General features: G+C 39.1%; 1 protein-coding gene across 1 annotated transcript in view; it reads left to right on the top strand.

The window, feature by feature from the left end:
* MYRFL (myelin regulatory factor like) overlaps window positions 1-16,947 on the top strand; it is a 122,526-nt gene that overhangs the window by 79,084 nt on the left and 26,495 nt on the right. Inside the window, exons 12-13 of the mRNA XM_030819994.1 lie at window positions 1,142-1,250; window positions 1,977-2,086. Coding sequence (XP_030675854.1) covers window positions 1,142-1,250; window positions 1,977-2,086 — 219 coding nt within the window. The remainder of the gene's footprint in view (window positions 1-1,141; window positions 1,251-1,976; window positions 2,087-16,947) is intronic.

Genomic DNA, 16,947 nt, shown 5'->3' with positions numbered 1-16,947 from the left:
TTAGCTCTTAGTTATAGTGAGAACATGCAGTATTTGGTGTTCTGTTCCTGTGTTGGTTTGCCGAGGATAATGGCCTCCAGCTCAAGGCAATTACTTTTTAAGTCCCCACACTTAGTAGTGCATGATATGTTGAAGGTGATTGGTAAATATTAGTCGAATAAAACAAAGAATGAATGATGGCAGTAAGCTCAGAATTATACTCTGGAATAACTTCCTGAAGTAAAGCTAATCCGTTTAGCCAATTAAGCACCAAGCTACCATCTTTCACAGCCAGTCCAGCTAGTGAAGGGCTGAGAATCCTAAACGATGGTGGAGGGGCTCTCCTGCCACCTCGGGGAGTGTGTCAAGGGAGGAGCTGAGGGCTATGACAATGGTTTTCTTAAAACAACAACAATTGGCCGGGCGCGGTGGCTCACGCCTGTAATCCCAGCACTTTGGGAGGCCAAGGCGGGCGGATCATGAGATCAGGAGATCGAGACCATCCTGGATAACACGGTGAAACCCCGTCTTTACTACAAAATACAAAACAACAACAACAACAACAACGACAACAAAAAGCGTTTTTGGTTCCTCTATCACATGGATGAATGCCCAGGCAGTTTACTTTTAATTGCCTCAATAGCTACTCAATAAATATTTATATTTGTTTGTAATTCTGTTATGTTCCAAAAGAAAATTTAGGGTACCCACAAAAGGCTGCCAACTTTTTTTGTCAGATAAAGACATTTAAAAAAAAGATTCTGCTGTTACTATCATTTACAAAATCTCTCAATTTAAAGAGGAATCCTTTGGATCAAACCCATTTAGCTTTAGGGAAAGTTCACTGTCCTGTCTTGTTATCATTTTGCTGGGACCCTGTAGTGACAGTTGGGACAGCCTTTAATGATGTGAGAGCAGTGATTGCAGGTAGAGGATGCCCTGCTGGCTGGGGTGGTGTGGGGGAGGTGTGTCCAGGGGAAGGAGGGTGGCTGGGTCCTGAAGGGCCAGCAGTTGGGTAATCCTGGCTTGGAATCCACTTGAAGAAATTATCTCCAGCAAAATGTCCAAAAGCAATTCAGTGATGTCTCTGGGTCACTCTGGGCATTAATTTGAATAGCAAACATCTATGTGAGTAAAATCTGCTCTCCTTTAATTAAATTAGGTTGACACAAATGAACAGCTGAAAAGAATAGCCCAAATGAGAATTGTCGAATATGACTACAAACCTGAATTTGCATCTGCAATGGGAATAAACACTGCCCATCAAACAGGTACACACACAAATTCCCCTTTTAATTTTGTATTGCCAACTATTAAAATTTTAATTTCCTCTTTATTTTGAGGTTATGTGCTATGGCATTTGACAACACTATGTTGATCTAACTCGTTCTCTGTGAAACTCAATCACTAGAACAGGAAAGGTTAAAGAATTTCTGTGTCATTTTTACTCAACACCCCCACTCCTCCACCCCAAGGTACTGGTGGAGTAGGTTGAATATATAGTTTCTTTGCACTGGAGTCCTCTTGCTCATGGGCTGAGGGTTCAGGGACAGATGGCAGCTCAACCTATGTGAGGAACGGCGTTGGGCAGTCGGGAGGTGGTGGGGCGTTAGCTTGATTTCCTTTCTTTTCCTATAGGAAGCCTTTGCCCCTAAAATATTCCTTCCTTCTTTAGGTTTCCTGGATTGGAGTATAAACATCACTTTGCTTACCCCTTCTCTTATCTAGATCCACTTAGCCTGCCACCTTCTCCCTCCTTTACTTCTATGGACGGATTTTAAGGCACTTACCTCCCCCTGTTGGCCCAGAGTCTCAAAAAAAAAAAAAAAGAAAAGAAAAAACAGAAAACACTCCCACTTTTAATCCTATAGTGGTTCTTGGCTCAAAATTCCTTCTTTGCTGCAAATGCATTGTAGATCAAAGCAAAAGCTTAGTGAGGATTTTCTCCAGAAAGGTCTTTCTTTGAAGATTAAACTTGTGGAGTGTTTTGTATATAGGAATGATTGCCCAGGAGGTGCAAGAAATCCTGCCCAGAGCAGTAAGAGAGGTTGGTGATGTCACCTGTGGAAACGGAGAGACCTTGGAGAACTTCCTCATGGTGGATAAGGTAATCATTGAAAAGATATCAGCTGCTTTAAGCTATCAGTCTAGGGATAAACCCCCTTCTGTGATAGCACAACGGGCTGAAACATCCAACCAGGAGGTGGGACATTAAAATAATTCTTCACTGAGTTGTGGAGTGAGTAGGTATCAATTATCTTATAATTGATATTCAAATTGATTATAAGCACCAAAAAGAAGTTCCATATGATAAAAAGAAAAATGCATACACAATAGTAAGAATTAGAGTTCAGCAGATCTTAACTGGCACTAGGAAAGTCCACTTAGCATGAATGCACTTTAAACAAGGGCCAAACATCATGATAAATACTGACAAAAAAGTTTTAATTAGACTTCATCTTTTAAAATGGTAATAAACTTATGAAAAATGCATTATATTTTATGTAATGCAACTTAAATTATAATTACACAATATGTTTCTTCTTAGAATGATTAAAGATTAAGTGAAGTGTTGAATTTTTGAGCATAGTTTTTTTTTGATAAAACTGTGTTTGACTTTTACAGTATAATCATAAAGTGGGTCATTTTTACAAATTCATGGGCGTGATCATTTTTTTCCCAAAGGCCTCTCTTAATTCTTTGATATTCAAATCATTCTCTTTTGAAGGAATGCCATCATGCCTGTAGATGAGCTCTTCTTCATTTGGTAATGGGTCTAAATCTGCCAGTTCCTTGCTGGTTGATGCTGTGTGTATGATTTGAGGAGTTCCCTAATACCACGTCTATTGATTCTATGAAATCCTGCATTTTTGCAAGGTTTGCAAATGCACTGTGATGCTGATTTGTTTTATACTGCATTATTATATTTGATGCTGAGAGGAAAGACCAATTGATATAAGGGTTTTGTAGTCATGGGGAGAGATGCTTGAGTGGAGACTAATTTATAATTTGTCAGTTAATGGAGGTAATGCTCCCTGAACTTCAAAGTGCACATGCATCACTGGGAATCTTATTAAAATGTGGATTCTGATTCTGCAAGAATGGAGTGAGGCCAGAGATCCTGCAATTCCAACCAGCCTCCAGGTAATGCCAATCTTGCCAACCTTGCTGGTCAGAAGCCACACTTGGAGCAGCAAAGCAGAGGATGCCTTTTCATGTTAGGCACCGCCACCATCTTCCACCTACCAGCCCCTGTACCACAAACTCTTAGATGAAATGGTCCGGGAGGCCTGCTCAGCCCAGGGCTGCAAGAGCAGAGTGCAGAAGTTGACTTACTGCCTCCTGCTTCCGAAGAACATATCTTCGATAGAAGCAATTCTTCAGTCTCTCTCCCAGACCTAGGCTATCATTTCACTTGAGAGGTATATCATGAAACATTTATTTATATATTTATTTCTGAGGTTTTTTATTGTGGTAAAATACACAAAACATAACATGTATTATCTTAACCATTTTTAAGCATACAGGTCATTGATGTTTGATACGTTCATCATGTTGTACAACCATCACCACCATCCATCTCCAGAACTCTTTTTCATTTTGTAAAACAAAAACTCTGTACCAGTAAAACAATAACTCCCCCTTATCCACTTTCCCTAGCCCCTGGCAACCACAATTCTATTGTCTGTTTCTATGATTCTGACTACATATAAGCAGAATCATAGAGCATTTCTTTCTTTTTTTGTGGCTGGCTTATTTCACTTAGCTTAATGTCCTTGAGGTTCATCTGTGTTGTAGTGTGTATCGAAATTTCCTTTCTTTTTAAGACTGAATAATTTTCAACTTATTCACATTTTGCGTATCCATTCCTATGTTGATGAACTCTTGGGTTGCTTCCATGTTTTAGGTATTGTGAATAATACTGCTATGATTGTGAGTATTCAAATGTCTCTTCAATATTCTGTTTTCAATTTGGGGGGAATATTTACTCAGAAGTGGAACTGCTGGATCATATGGCAATTCTATTTTTAATTTTTTGAGGAACCACCATATTATTTCCCATGTGACAATATCATTTTACATTCCCACCAACAGTTCCCAAAGATTCCAGTTTGTCCACGTCCTCATCAATGCTTCTAATTTTCTTTTTTTTCTTTTTTCAAACAGTAGCCATCCAAATGGGTGTGAGGTGATATCTCATTCTAGTTTTGATTTACATTTCCCTAATGATTAGTGATGTTGCGCATCTTTTCATGTGCTTATTGTTCATGTGTATATCTTCTTTGGAAAAATGTCAATTCAAGTCCTTTGCCCATTTTTGACTTGGGTTGTTTACTGTTGTTAGGTTTCAGGAATTCTCTATATATTCTGCATATTAATCCCTTATGAGATATATAATTTGCAAATATTTTCTCCCATTCTGTGGGTTGTCTTTTCACTTTCTCGAGATAGTGTCTTTGTGTACGAAAGTTTTAAATTTTAATGATATCCAATTTATCTATTTTCCCTTTTGTTGCCTATGCCAATGGTGTTCTATCCAGGAAATCATTGCCAAATCCAATATTGTAAAGATTGTCCCCTTTGTTTTCTTTTAAGAGTTTTATAATTTTAGGTTTTACATTCATGTTTTTGATCCATTTTGAGTTAATATTTGTGTTAGGTAAGAGTCCAGCTTCATCCTTTTATATATATGGATATCCAGTTTTCCTGGCACCATTTGTTGAAAAGACTGTCCTTTTCCCATTGAATGGTCTTGGCATCCTTGTCTAAAATCATTTAACCATATATGTGAGAGTTTATTTCTATGCTGTTTATTATATTCCATTTGTCTGTATGTCTGTCTTTATGCGAGTACCACACTGTTTTGATTACTCTAACTCTGTAGTAAGTTTTGAAATCAGGAAGTGTGAGTCATACAGCTTTGTTCTTGTTTTTTGGGATTTCCTTGTCTATTTTCAGGCTCTCTTATGATCCCATGTGAATTTTAGAATGGATCTTTCTATTTCTGCAAAAGACAACGTTGGGATTTTGATAGGGATTGCATTGAATTTGTAGATCACTTTGGGTAGTGTTGACATTGTAACAATATTAAGTCTTCTAATCCCTGAACATGGGATGTATTTCTGTTTATTTGTGCTTTCTTTAATTTCTTTCAGCAATGTTTTATGGTTTTTATTGTACAAATCTTTTACCATGTTGGTTAGTTAATTCACAAGAGTCTTATTCTTTTCGATGTGATTGTAAATGGGATTTTTTTCCTAGTTTTCTTTTCAGATTGCTTACTGTTATTATATAGAAATGCAGCTAATTTTTGTGTTGACTTTGTATCCTGCTACTTTGCTGAGAAATTTATTTTTAATAATAAAATACTGAAGTTTTCCAATAAATTACTTAAAAAATAAAATAGGGCCTGTTTTATTATTTCTAGGGCCCATATAGAGGTCCTTTTTTTGAAGTAAATTATTAGAAAACTTTAGTATTTTATTATTAAAATAAAATTAAAGCTTTTTTTCATAAGCTTTCTGTCATGAAAGGAAAGGAGTATAAGCACAGCTATTAGTCCCAGGGTACAGCCTTGGGAGTATGTCACCAGGCTGCCAAGGTGGGGGCTTATGGGGTTACCCTCTGGAAGCAGCTATATAACTTCTGGATGTGACCCTCCACTAGAACACTAAAAAAGAAGTGTTCCTGAGTGGCAATGTGTAGGTAATGTCTTCCTGTGGCAGCCAAATAATTAGTTCTCTCCTTTGTTTCCAGTATTTTCCCATTCCCTAGTTGAGTTGATTGGGAATAGTTGAGACAGAATCTTCTCTTTCTATCAGGAGTTCCAAGGTCCATCCTCCTTCTTCCAGGAGAGGCTACAACCTAAGCTCATTCCTAGGAAGGCAAACTCAGAGGTCTGGGGAGGTAGGGGGTAGCATTCCTGTTCCAGGCAGCCAGCCTCATTCATGTGTCACCTGAGGAGAAAACCATGCCAAGGCAGCACTCAGTTTATAAATTGGTAAAACTCACAGGAGTCCAGGATGGAAATGTTGTGATTCTCTTAAAAACAGGACCTGGCGGGCGGTGGCTCACGCTGTAATCCAGCACTTGGAGGCAAGGTGGCGATCACGAGGTCAGGAGATCGAGACACGGTGAAACCGTCGCTACTAAAATACAAAAATAGCCTGGCGTGGGGCGGGCGCCTGTAGTCCAGCTACTGGGAGAGGCTGAGGCAGGAGAATGGCGTGAACCGGGAGGTGGAGCTGCAGTGAGCGAGATGACGCACTGAACTCCAGCCTGGCGACAGAGCTAGACTCCGTCTCAAAAAAAAAAAACAAAACAAAAAAAAACAACAAAAAAACAGGATCCTGGAGTGATGCAATCTCTGGAGATGTCACTAAGGCCACACTCACAGAATCTGTAACACCACAAGCAAGTGAACATCTCCCCACTCTGATGATGCAGGAGAAGCCCGGCAGTGTGCTGTGCCTCACTTCTGAGGACAGACTTTGTTTGCTAGTTTAACCCTCAACACGGTGGGCCATCCCTGCCTACCTTATAAAAGCCTCACAGAGCATCTCCTTATTCTTTCTTGTTAAGAATACAGGTAAAGTGGCTCCTCTTGTCCCATGTTCTTTGTTAATTGTTAAACAAGCAGGATGTACAGCGAGCCTCTTGCTTTCCTGGACTTCTACCTATTCATGTGGGCAGTGTGGCTTTGGTTGCCACCTCCAGCACTGCTTGTTTTAAGGAACTTTGCCAGGACGTCCTGGGCTTCATGTGCTGTAATAAGTGGAGGAGGTCATATGAAGCTACAGCCTCTCCATTCGTCACTCCATTTCTGTCCCACCACCTGATCCTTTTTTGTGAAGAAATTTTCATTGAAGTTCAAATGCAAATTAGAAACACTTATGAAAATGTTGAAATATTGCTCTCCATGATTGCTATGTCACTTCTGCAGGTACCTCACAACCTGATGCCAAAATAGGAAAAAAGAATGGCTGGATCTTTATAGACTGTCTATGCAAGCAACCAAAGTGGGTGATCTTTGTCAAAGTTGGTACAAACAGCTTTTCTTTCTCCCTTCTCAGGAGAGATGACCTTACAAAACAAACTACTTATCTGGGGCAATTTGCCTCTTCTCTTATATTCCCCCACAGTGTCCCTGTGCCCCAGTGAAGGCCCAGTGGCAGGAGGTGGAGTGAGAGGGATTGGGAATGACACTGAAAGCAAGGGGACCTGTAGGCTGTAGACACCTGGCCTAACCCTGCATTAGACCGGTGGCAGCTTGGCCTTTTCTGCTTGTTCATCTGTCTCTTTATTTGGCAACTTTATTTGTTTCTGTGATTCTTTCGGGGCAGGTGATCACATTTTTTGAGCATTATTATTAGATGTGCTTGGTTTAAGGAAAACATACCCAGTAAATATAAGTACTGCCTTAAAGTAATTCACAGCTGAACCTGTTTAAAGGTGAGGTGTGTCTTGTGAATAATTATTCCTTGGACAATTCTTGTTGATTTTTTTAAATTTAAGATTGCATGCTGTACACCACCCTACTGTGGCTTAGTATGTGGGTACTTTTTACTCATTGATTCTATTTTTTTAATCATAATGTACCAGGAATTATCTATTTGAATGATGCAATGATAAGTAACCCTTAGTTCCTGTCTCCAAGTAGCTTATGGTCTAAGAGGGGGATGATAAGACAGGTACACAAGTAATAAAGCTCTAAGTAATAATGTGAGAAATACTATGGGATGCGTAAATAAAGCACTACATCAGCTCAGAGGAAGGAGAAAAGAAAGCTGGAGATGGGGCAGAGGTTCACAGGTGGAAAAGAAGGGGAAAGACTTGAGAGGCAAGCAAAAGAAGACATGATGGAGCTTGGGGACTGAAAATGTGGCCAAGGGAGGACAGATGGCTTCTCAAACCTTCCTTTTTCTTGTCCATGATATGCAATTAAACACTCAGTCCTATTTTTCTTCCTTTGGCAGTATCTTTGTATATCAGTTCTCTTCTTTATTCTCTTTATTCTTTCCATTTTTTCTCCCACACTATTATAATGATCTCCTAACTGACCTGCTAGCCACCAGTAGAATTATCTTCTTTAAAAACAAAGCAAAACAAATCTCTGATCATACAATCTCCCTTTCCCACCAGCCCTTTATTGGCTACAGACTGTTATAACCCCTCCACAATTGGGATGGAGTCTTCTCTTTCTAACTCGTTTCCTAATGCTCCCATAACCCCTTAATCCCATGATACCTTCGGTGCAGCCAGACTAAACGACCTTCTCACCTTTTCTCAAATAAGCTGGGCCCTTTCAGAATATGATGTGTTTGTGTCCTTACCTTGGAAGCCTTTGCTGCTGCCCAACACTTTGCACTGAAAACTCCTACATATTCCTTCAAAAGCCTGGCGTTTCCCTGTGCTGCCTAGCTTCCATCTCTCTCCAGTAGCTTCCACCGCTCCCCTTCCCCGGATGCAGGTACCTTTTGTTTGCCAGCGCCTCCCTCTCTCTGTTCCTCAAACCTGCCAAGTATGTTTCTGCCTCAGAGCTGTTCTGTTGAGTGGTTCTCAGCCCTAAAGACTCTTCAGATGATCTCATCATTTGGACCTTAGAGCAGTGCCGAGACCTTCCTTAACGACCCCATCTAACACAGTCCCTGCGTCACTTGGTTTCATTTTGTTTTTAAGAGTCAGGGCCACTGTGAGAATGTGTAGTGCCTTTGCTCTAATTTTAAAAAGGTGCCTCCTCTGGCTACTGCAGACCCTATTCGCCCCCTCAGTTGGGCCTGTACTGTAAACGTGCTGTAAACAAACTGTAAACTTGTTCAGGGCAGCCTGGAGGGTATTTGTCCCTAACTGAAATCATCTTGTTTATTCACTGACTTATTTTTTTTTTTTTTTTTTTTTTGCCAATCTCTCTTATTAGTTGTATGAGAGCAGAAATTTATGCTTTTTAAAACTATCCAATACTTTATTGTGGCTTTTACCCCAGAACTTCAAGTACTGTAGGAATTCAACAAATATTGGTAACATGAATTAATGAATTCTGTGATGCCTTGGTTGATCCTGTTTCTGTACTGCCTTAGGCCTCTGCATATACACCTTCTAGAGTATTTATTACATTGTATTGCCATTCTCTTTCCATTATCTTTCTCCTTCACTGGACTGTGAGACTCTTGAGGTCAGAGAATCTGCCTCATCAATGCTGTGTTGATTAGTACAGTATCTGATACGTTGTGGATACCCCTGATAAAAATTCGTGTATATTAATGCCAGAGTTTTTAAATCTCCATGAAAGGAAGAGAAGTGGTTTTATTAACTTAAGGAAATCTGAAGGAGAAGTGATTTTCTGAGGAAAAGATAAGGTCAATATTGGCTTTGAGATGTCAACTGAACATTCAGATGAGAAAAAAAAAAAGTCCAGAAGGTGACCGTGACTGTAGAACTTGGGAGGGCAGTTAGGGTAGAGAGGAAGCTGCAGCCATGGATGAAGACATTAATTAAGGAGGGAAAGGTTATGGGTATAGGTCACAGGTTGCAAGCCTGTGGCCAAGTCTGGGTTGCAGACATTTTTTCCCCCATAGTGTTTTAAAACATTTCAGATTTGTTCCCTATATTTAAAAATTAGGAGATCTTCATAAAAATATCAGATTTATGGGTCCTTTGAAATATCAGAAGGGCTGGGGGCACTTGGGCTGGGAAGTGGCCCCTCCAGTGAGGCTTCATGTGCTCTCACATCACTGCTACCTGTTACCTTCTTGGCCCTATGGACTTTCAAGTTTATATGGAATGAGAAACAAAAAGAACCAAAGAACCGAAAGCAACACCTTGAGGAACACATCCATTTAGGGCCTGTAGAGGAAGAAGAGAATCTGTGAGGGCTGAGAGGATTGGATGAAAGTAAGAAGAGAACATGGGGTAAGCACAGTGTCAAGTCAAGTGAACGAATAGGATCAATAAGGAAATGGGGAGGAGAGAGATGAGATGTGAGGCTTTCTCTGGAACAAATACAAGGAGTGGGGTGCAGGATACACACAGACTTAATTTTATAAAATACTGCCTACTGTTGCTCAGTTCTCCTTCATAACAGCAATGCATGAGGCTTACTGTTTCTCTGTATCCTCAACACCTGACATTATCAGACTTTCTAAATTTTGCAATTCTGATTGAGTTAAAGGAGCATCATATTGTTTTAATTTACCTTTCTCTGGTTAGTAATAAAGTTGTGCATCTCTTTCTTATGTTAGCTATTAAGTTTTTCCTTCTGTGAATGGTTTGACTCAGTGTTTCATTGGGTTAACTTGTCTTTTTCGGGACAAGAATATAACTTTTCACTTGACTCTATTATTTTATTCTTTCCTGGTACTTTCAAAAATAAAATTAATATACCAAGTCTATAGTAACAGCTTAAGAGACTGACAATTATTTTCTATTCCAATGCCTTGTTAGCTTCCTTCCTAGTGCTAATTATACCTTTGAACTGTATTATTTATTTGTGGTTTACTTGTTATTGGTCAGTTTCTCCCACTGGAAAATATTCTCTATGAGGGCAGAGATCCTGTCTACTTAATCTAATTGTCTTATCCCCGCACTCAGGTGAGTGTCTAGCATATCATAGGTGCTTAATAAAGAACTACTGATTGTGTTCATCAATTGAATATTGAGGTGCATGTGTCAGGTACTGAGTTGGCCCTGAGGAGTCACAAGACAAAGTCGCTGCCTTCAAAAGGAGCTTGTTAATCATCTTGGTAAGACAAGAAATCAAAGAATCACAACAAATTATGACATTTGCTAGTTCAACTGGAAACTTGTCTCAAAGGACTCAAGCCCTTTCCACAGAAAATTGCACTTAAATGAAAATAACAAAAATTAAATGAGGATTCTAAGGCAAACAAAGGGCAACAATATTGCACACAATTTTAAACACTTTTATGAATCTCGTGCTCTTTCCATGTAAAGCAGAAGAGAAAGGAGTCCAAGATTTGTCCTGTTTGCAAGAGAAATATGCATGCTAGGGAAGCCTGTCCTCCAGAGACCTGTTGAAAAGCCACCTGGAAGTCTGAGCTTCCACACCATCCCAGCAGCCTTCTTTTCTGGTTTAAGGATTCTGTGTTTTTAAATCCATGTCAGGGTTCAGTACTCTCTCTGCAAAATAAACTCCTGGACAAAAATCTAAAGCTGAGTTTATTCAAAGCCCAAACAATTGCCAGACACACCCTTTGGCTAAAGACAGTTTTTCTCCCGTTGGCAATCATTTTTACAATGCTCGATTACAGGCTGTTTTATTCCCATGGTTTTATTATACAACATCAGTCCATGCAACACCGGATGCATCATTTACCATAAGGAGAGATTTTCAAGTCTGCAATGCTCTCTTATGAGGAAAGACATAAAGGCCTATTTCAACTTCTTGAAGCTCACTTTGCCATCAGGCTAAGTTACCCTCGCTCAGTGTCGCTAAATAAAGGATGAATTGTAGCTTCCAAAGAGAGGAGAAATCAGCTCCTCTGCCTGGCTGTGCCCCAATATCTTGCGTACATTATCTTTAGACCTGCAATGGACCCAGGAGCTTCCAAGCTGTGTTCTGCCGAGTCCAGGGATTTCCTGGAGGGGGTGGGGTGAGAGGGAACTCAAGGGCTTTCATCTGTTTCCTGAGCCAATCTCCTCGCAAAGAGGACAGGACCTAACCTGAGTAGAAGCTGGTTTGTTAGTTATCATCGAATCACCAGCCCATTGCCCTAGATGATAAACACTAGTGTTTATTTAATTCACTCACATTTCCATGGACATTTCCCAACATGAAAAAGGAATTTGGGCCTTAGGTGTTTTCTTGTTTCTGTTTTTGTTCTGTTTTGTTTTGTTTTTTGCTTCTCTGATACTTCAGATAAAAGAATAAACTAGACGCTGGGTACTCTCTTCATTTCTCTAGAGAGGAACACTATGACCTCTCAGTGCCTCGTGCCATGAACCACCTGTAAGAATATTTATTCATGTAATCATCAAATGTGTACTGAGTTATTAGTCTGTGCTGGAGTGGCAACTATGGATGAAATGTAAGCCCTGTCCAGGTGAGCCCACTCTCCAGGTAAATCTGACACCAAGTTTGAGGAAGGTGGGAGCAGGGGAGGACAGGTGATTCAGGTAGAGGAAGCAGCATGTGCTAGATCCAGAGGCTAGAGGAATCCTGCCATGTTCCGTGAACGGCAAATGGTTCAATATGGTGAGAGCATGGAGCATGAAGAGGGCTGTAGTGGAAGATGAGTTTTAGATAAGGGACACCCGCTCTGAGCTCACTAACAGCTCTGATTTCATGAATGCTTTCCTGTTGTTTTCATGTGCAATACATTTGCCGGACTGCCTCTAGTGCCCATTTAGAAAACATGCTCATTCTGTCCATATGTACCCTAACTCCATAGCGAGTCTCAAACAGTGAGTAAAAGTTTCTTAGGTTATTTGAAGCAGTTGCCACCTTTTGCTTCACAATCTCATTAGAAAATTTTGGTGGCAAGCTAGTTTAATCATTTTTACATCACAACTGTAAAGTTGTGTTTCAGCTGAGGTAGTGGACCCTATTTAAAACCGTTAATAGCTGGACAAAGTAGAGTAATTAGTTGGGTTCAATTACAAAATGGTTAGTCGTCAAGGATGGGCATCAAATTGGGAGACTTCAAAATGCCCCTCAGCCCTAATGAATCCAAGCTTCTTTAAAACATTTTTTTTTTGTAGAGCTGGGGTCTCACTATGTTGCCCAGGCTGGTCTTGAACTCCTGGCCTCAAGCAGTCCTCCCACCCTGGCCTCCCAAAGTGCTGGGATTACAAGTGTGAGCTAATGTGTCTGGCTCATGAATCCAAGATTCTACATGGGGTCCAGACATGTGTATTTAGAAAAAAGTTCCTAAGGCATCTGTGATATGGGTTCTTGGTTCAAATCTGCTCATACAGACTTAATCACTTGCGTAGAAAAGAACATTTTCAGAAAAACTCTAGATTATAGTTTTGAACATAGTTATACTAGATTCACTGTGACAATGGGGGACAGCAGTCAGAACTCCAAATACTTCAGTAAGAGTCAACCCCTATGATATGTATTGGAAATTTACTTTTCGGTAATTTTCTATTGGATGGATCCATAAAGTCAGAGCCAGCCATAATTATAATCAGGAAAGTGGTAGTAAATTTCCTCTCCACTTTTATTTCCTCTTGAATAGGAAAACATATGAATTATCTCCTTGCCTATTGGATCTACCTGTAAGATATATGGTACTGGCAAATTTGAGTTGGAGAAATTAAACCTGGCCTTTTATCATTATTGACAAGTAACCAGTCAATTGCAGCCATTGCTTGTATCCTATGAGGCAGTATTGAAAGTCCTGTTGAGGAAAATACTGCAGAAAAAACTTCCTGTAGTTTAGAGGGGACTTTATTATAATTTTCCATAGTCTGCTTTGGCTTGAGCTAAATCATAAATTAACGTATTAAGCAATTTTTTTTTTTTTAAAGAAGAAGGTGGTTACCAAGGGAATAAAAAGAGTATCAGTACTGTTAGTGAGGATGGAGAGAAGTGGGTAGCTTTGGGAGATTTAGGATGCCGAACTGACAGTCCTGCATGGCAGATTGCCTGCCAGTGAGCAGGGTGCAGGGAGGGTCAGAGAGGACGGCTGGAAATCTGTTTTGGGCTGCTGGTGGACATCAGCTGACCATGTGATCCACTGTAAATAATACAGCTGTAATTATAGTATAAGGCTCTCTACAGGGTAAACATAGTAAATAATGATTTGACATTTATCATGATTTAGAATCATAGAATGCTGTTTCTATCTTCATAATTTCTGCCTTATTTTTATTACAACAAATTTAGGAATAAAGGAAAACCTGTAGCAGGATTAGAAAATTTAGAAGGGCTTTTGTTAGGAGATTTTTGTTTTTGTTTTGTGATTTAAAAAAACACTTTCAATGAAAAATTTCAAATGTATAAAAAAACTAGAGAGAATAGTAATGAAACCCCATGTATGCCTCACTCAAACTCCCCAGTTATTCATTTCAATTCTTGTCCAATCTTATTTTATTTAAATCACTCACCAACGACCCTCTCCCACCAACTAGATTATTTAAAGCAACCTCCAACATCATACTATTTTATTACAGATTTTCAATACTTTTTTTCTGAAAGAAAAATGACCTCTTAAAACCGGAACCGCTGTAACATTATCACACCTAAAAATGTACAGTAATTCCTTAATATTATCAAATCCAGTTGGTGTTGAAATTTCCCCACTTGTTTTTACATATGTATGTATAAAACAAAGAAACAAATACGTGCAATAGTTTTAGTAAACATTGAGGATTATTGCCTAGATCTATTGTTTCATTAGGGGTTGGAAAACAGTGATACTCTATCATTTCTTCTTTATTTATTCTCTGAAATTTATTATCTGGAATTCTTTTTAAATGAACTTTCAAATATGTAGATGTTATATAGGACAGGCAGGACAAAAGTTTTATTCTTTTATTTACAAGATTTTTTAAAAAATGAGTTAAGCCCTTAATGTCTCCCAAAGGTAAATAATAAACTATTTTTAAAAGTTGAATAGGATTTTGGATGCTTTTAAAGCACATTTGATTCTTTGTTCTGTCATGGTAATTAGCCCTTTGATGTTCTATCTTTGGCCAACAAGAGCTTCTTCAGTTAGCTCCTGAGTCATTTTGACCCAACCACAGTACTCTGTGATAGCTTCCTTATTTTCTCATAGTGAAAGATTTTCCAGGTTCACCTCAGACATATCTTACCCTAGATCTGTAAAAGTACCCAAAATCTGGGTCCTTTCACTGGGAATAGTATTTAGAGACTACAATGAGGAGTCTTCATTGTTAGTAGGTGGGAAGTTTTTTTCCAGTCCTTTTTAGTTAAGGTAGCTAGAAAATGTCTTTTTCTTTTAAGAAATAAAATATATCAGAAATTAATAGTAATATTTCTAACTTGAGTTTAGATTTGCTAGGCTTTTACTAAATGTTTTAATTTTATGTTTAGATCTCTTTTCTTAAATGCTAAAAATCTTGGTTTATGGCACTATTAACTATGTATTTGTTTTATCCAAATATATATGTGTGCTGTCTATGTGTGTATAATCTATCACTATTATTACTAACAGTATGATTATTAAAAAGCTTAAGATTCCCCTGCTGGTTGATTTTTTTTAATTTTTATTTTTTGTCTTCAGGCTCTTTCTCTCTGGGAATGGGCAGTCAAATTACTATGTTTTGAAGTCACTTAATCAATCTTCTCTGTAAGGTTAAACCAGAAACTCAATACCCAATTAGGCTTATTTGTTTTATTTTGCCTTCTGTTTCTAGGGGATGTTTTTAAAAATTTTGTTTATTTTTTATACGTATTTAAAATACCCACGTATGGGCCAGGCGCGGTGGCTCACGCCTGTAATCTCAGCACTTTGGGATGCCAACGAGGGTGGATCACGAGGTCAGGAGATCAAGACCATGCTGGCTAACACAGTGAAACCCTGTCTCTACTAAAAATACAAAAAATTAGCCGGGCGTGGTGGTGGGCACCTGAAGTCCCAGCTACTCGGGAGGCTGAGGCAGGAGAATGGTATGAACCCAGGAGGCAGAGCTTGCAGTGAGCCGAGATCGTGCCACTGGACTCCGGCCTGGGTGACAGGGCGGGACTCCATCTCAAAAAAAAAAAAAAATCATAAAATACCCACATATTCTAAAGGTTAATTTATAAAAACAGGATACATTCAGAGAATCTGGGTTCTATCCATTTCACCCATCTTGTTTCTTCCTTTCCATTATGTGTAACAGTTTTAAGTTAGTTTTTGTTTATCCTTCATTTTATTAATGTCAGAAAATATAGACGTTTTGTATTCTTCTTATACTATAGACTTTGCTCCATAACAGTATATAGAGATATTCTTCCTTTCTTTTTACAGTTGCATAGTATACTGCTATGCAAATGTACCACAGTTTATTATCAATTCCCCTATTAATGGACATTTGGTTTGATTGTGGTCTCTTTTATTTCTTACTTTTCTCCAGGAGATCTGTGAAATAGAGTCCTAGAAGTGGGTTTACTGGCTCAAAAATAAAAATATATGTAATTTTGCTAGATATTGCTAAATTCTACTCCAGATGGTTTTATCAATTTTTTATTTGGATGGATTTTGAAGGATGTATGGTAAGACTTCGGGAAAAATGTAGGGTTTTCTGATGACGTTTGAGAAGCTGATACAAGTATGATTTTTTTGTTGTTGGATTTTTTGTGTTTTTTTGGTAAGTTTTCTTAAAGCAAACATAGGCCTCAGAAATCAAGCTTTGGTCACTTTGCATCCCAAATACGAAGGTTTTCTGCTTCCCTAAGCTGCTAACTCATAGCACTTTTCAATTCACTTGTGTCCATTCTTACTGAGCATTTCCTGTGGGCAAAGGCATGTGCTAAATACTGGTGAGATATGCAAATAAATCAACATAATTCTGCCCTCCACAAACTCATGATCCAGGTGGGAGACAGTCACATAACACCTGATACAAGGCAAATGGCCAGGTGATAGAATTGAACATGCTTTGAGGACATTGTAGAGTGAGGGGTGCTCTCTGACTAGTGGTCTCTGGGGAGATACTGGGTATGATGGGATTTGGACTGGCCTTGAGGAAGGGCATTTTTATCATAGGTAATTACAGGAAAGAGGTCTCAAACACTGGAGAGTGCAGGGTGTTCAGGGGGCCTCAACAGATCTGTGTGGCTGCTCTGGGAGTTTCAGAGAGTTCTCCAGTGTATCATGAGATACATCTGTCTTTGAACGGCATACACTAAGCCTTGAATCTGGAATGTTCAGCTTTTGATTCTTTCTGAGTGATTGCTCTACAGTGTTCGAAACCCTCAAAGCTTCAATTTGGATGATAAGAATCTCAAAGCCACATAGCCCTGAGTTTGACCCTCAACCACAAAACAGTCTCTATTGC

This window comes from Nomascus leucogenys, chromosome 10 (genome assembly GCF_006542625.1).
Source record: "Nomascus leucogenys isolate Asia chromosome 10, Asia_NLE_v1, whole genome shotgun sequence".
NCBI classification, from domain to species: Eukaryota; Metazoa; Chordata; class Mammalia; order Primates; family Hylobatidae; genus Nomascus; species Nomascus leucogenys.
This window is presented reverse-complemented; position numbering and strand designations above follow the sequence as displayed.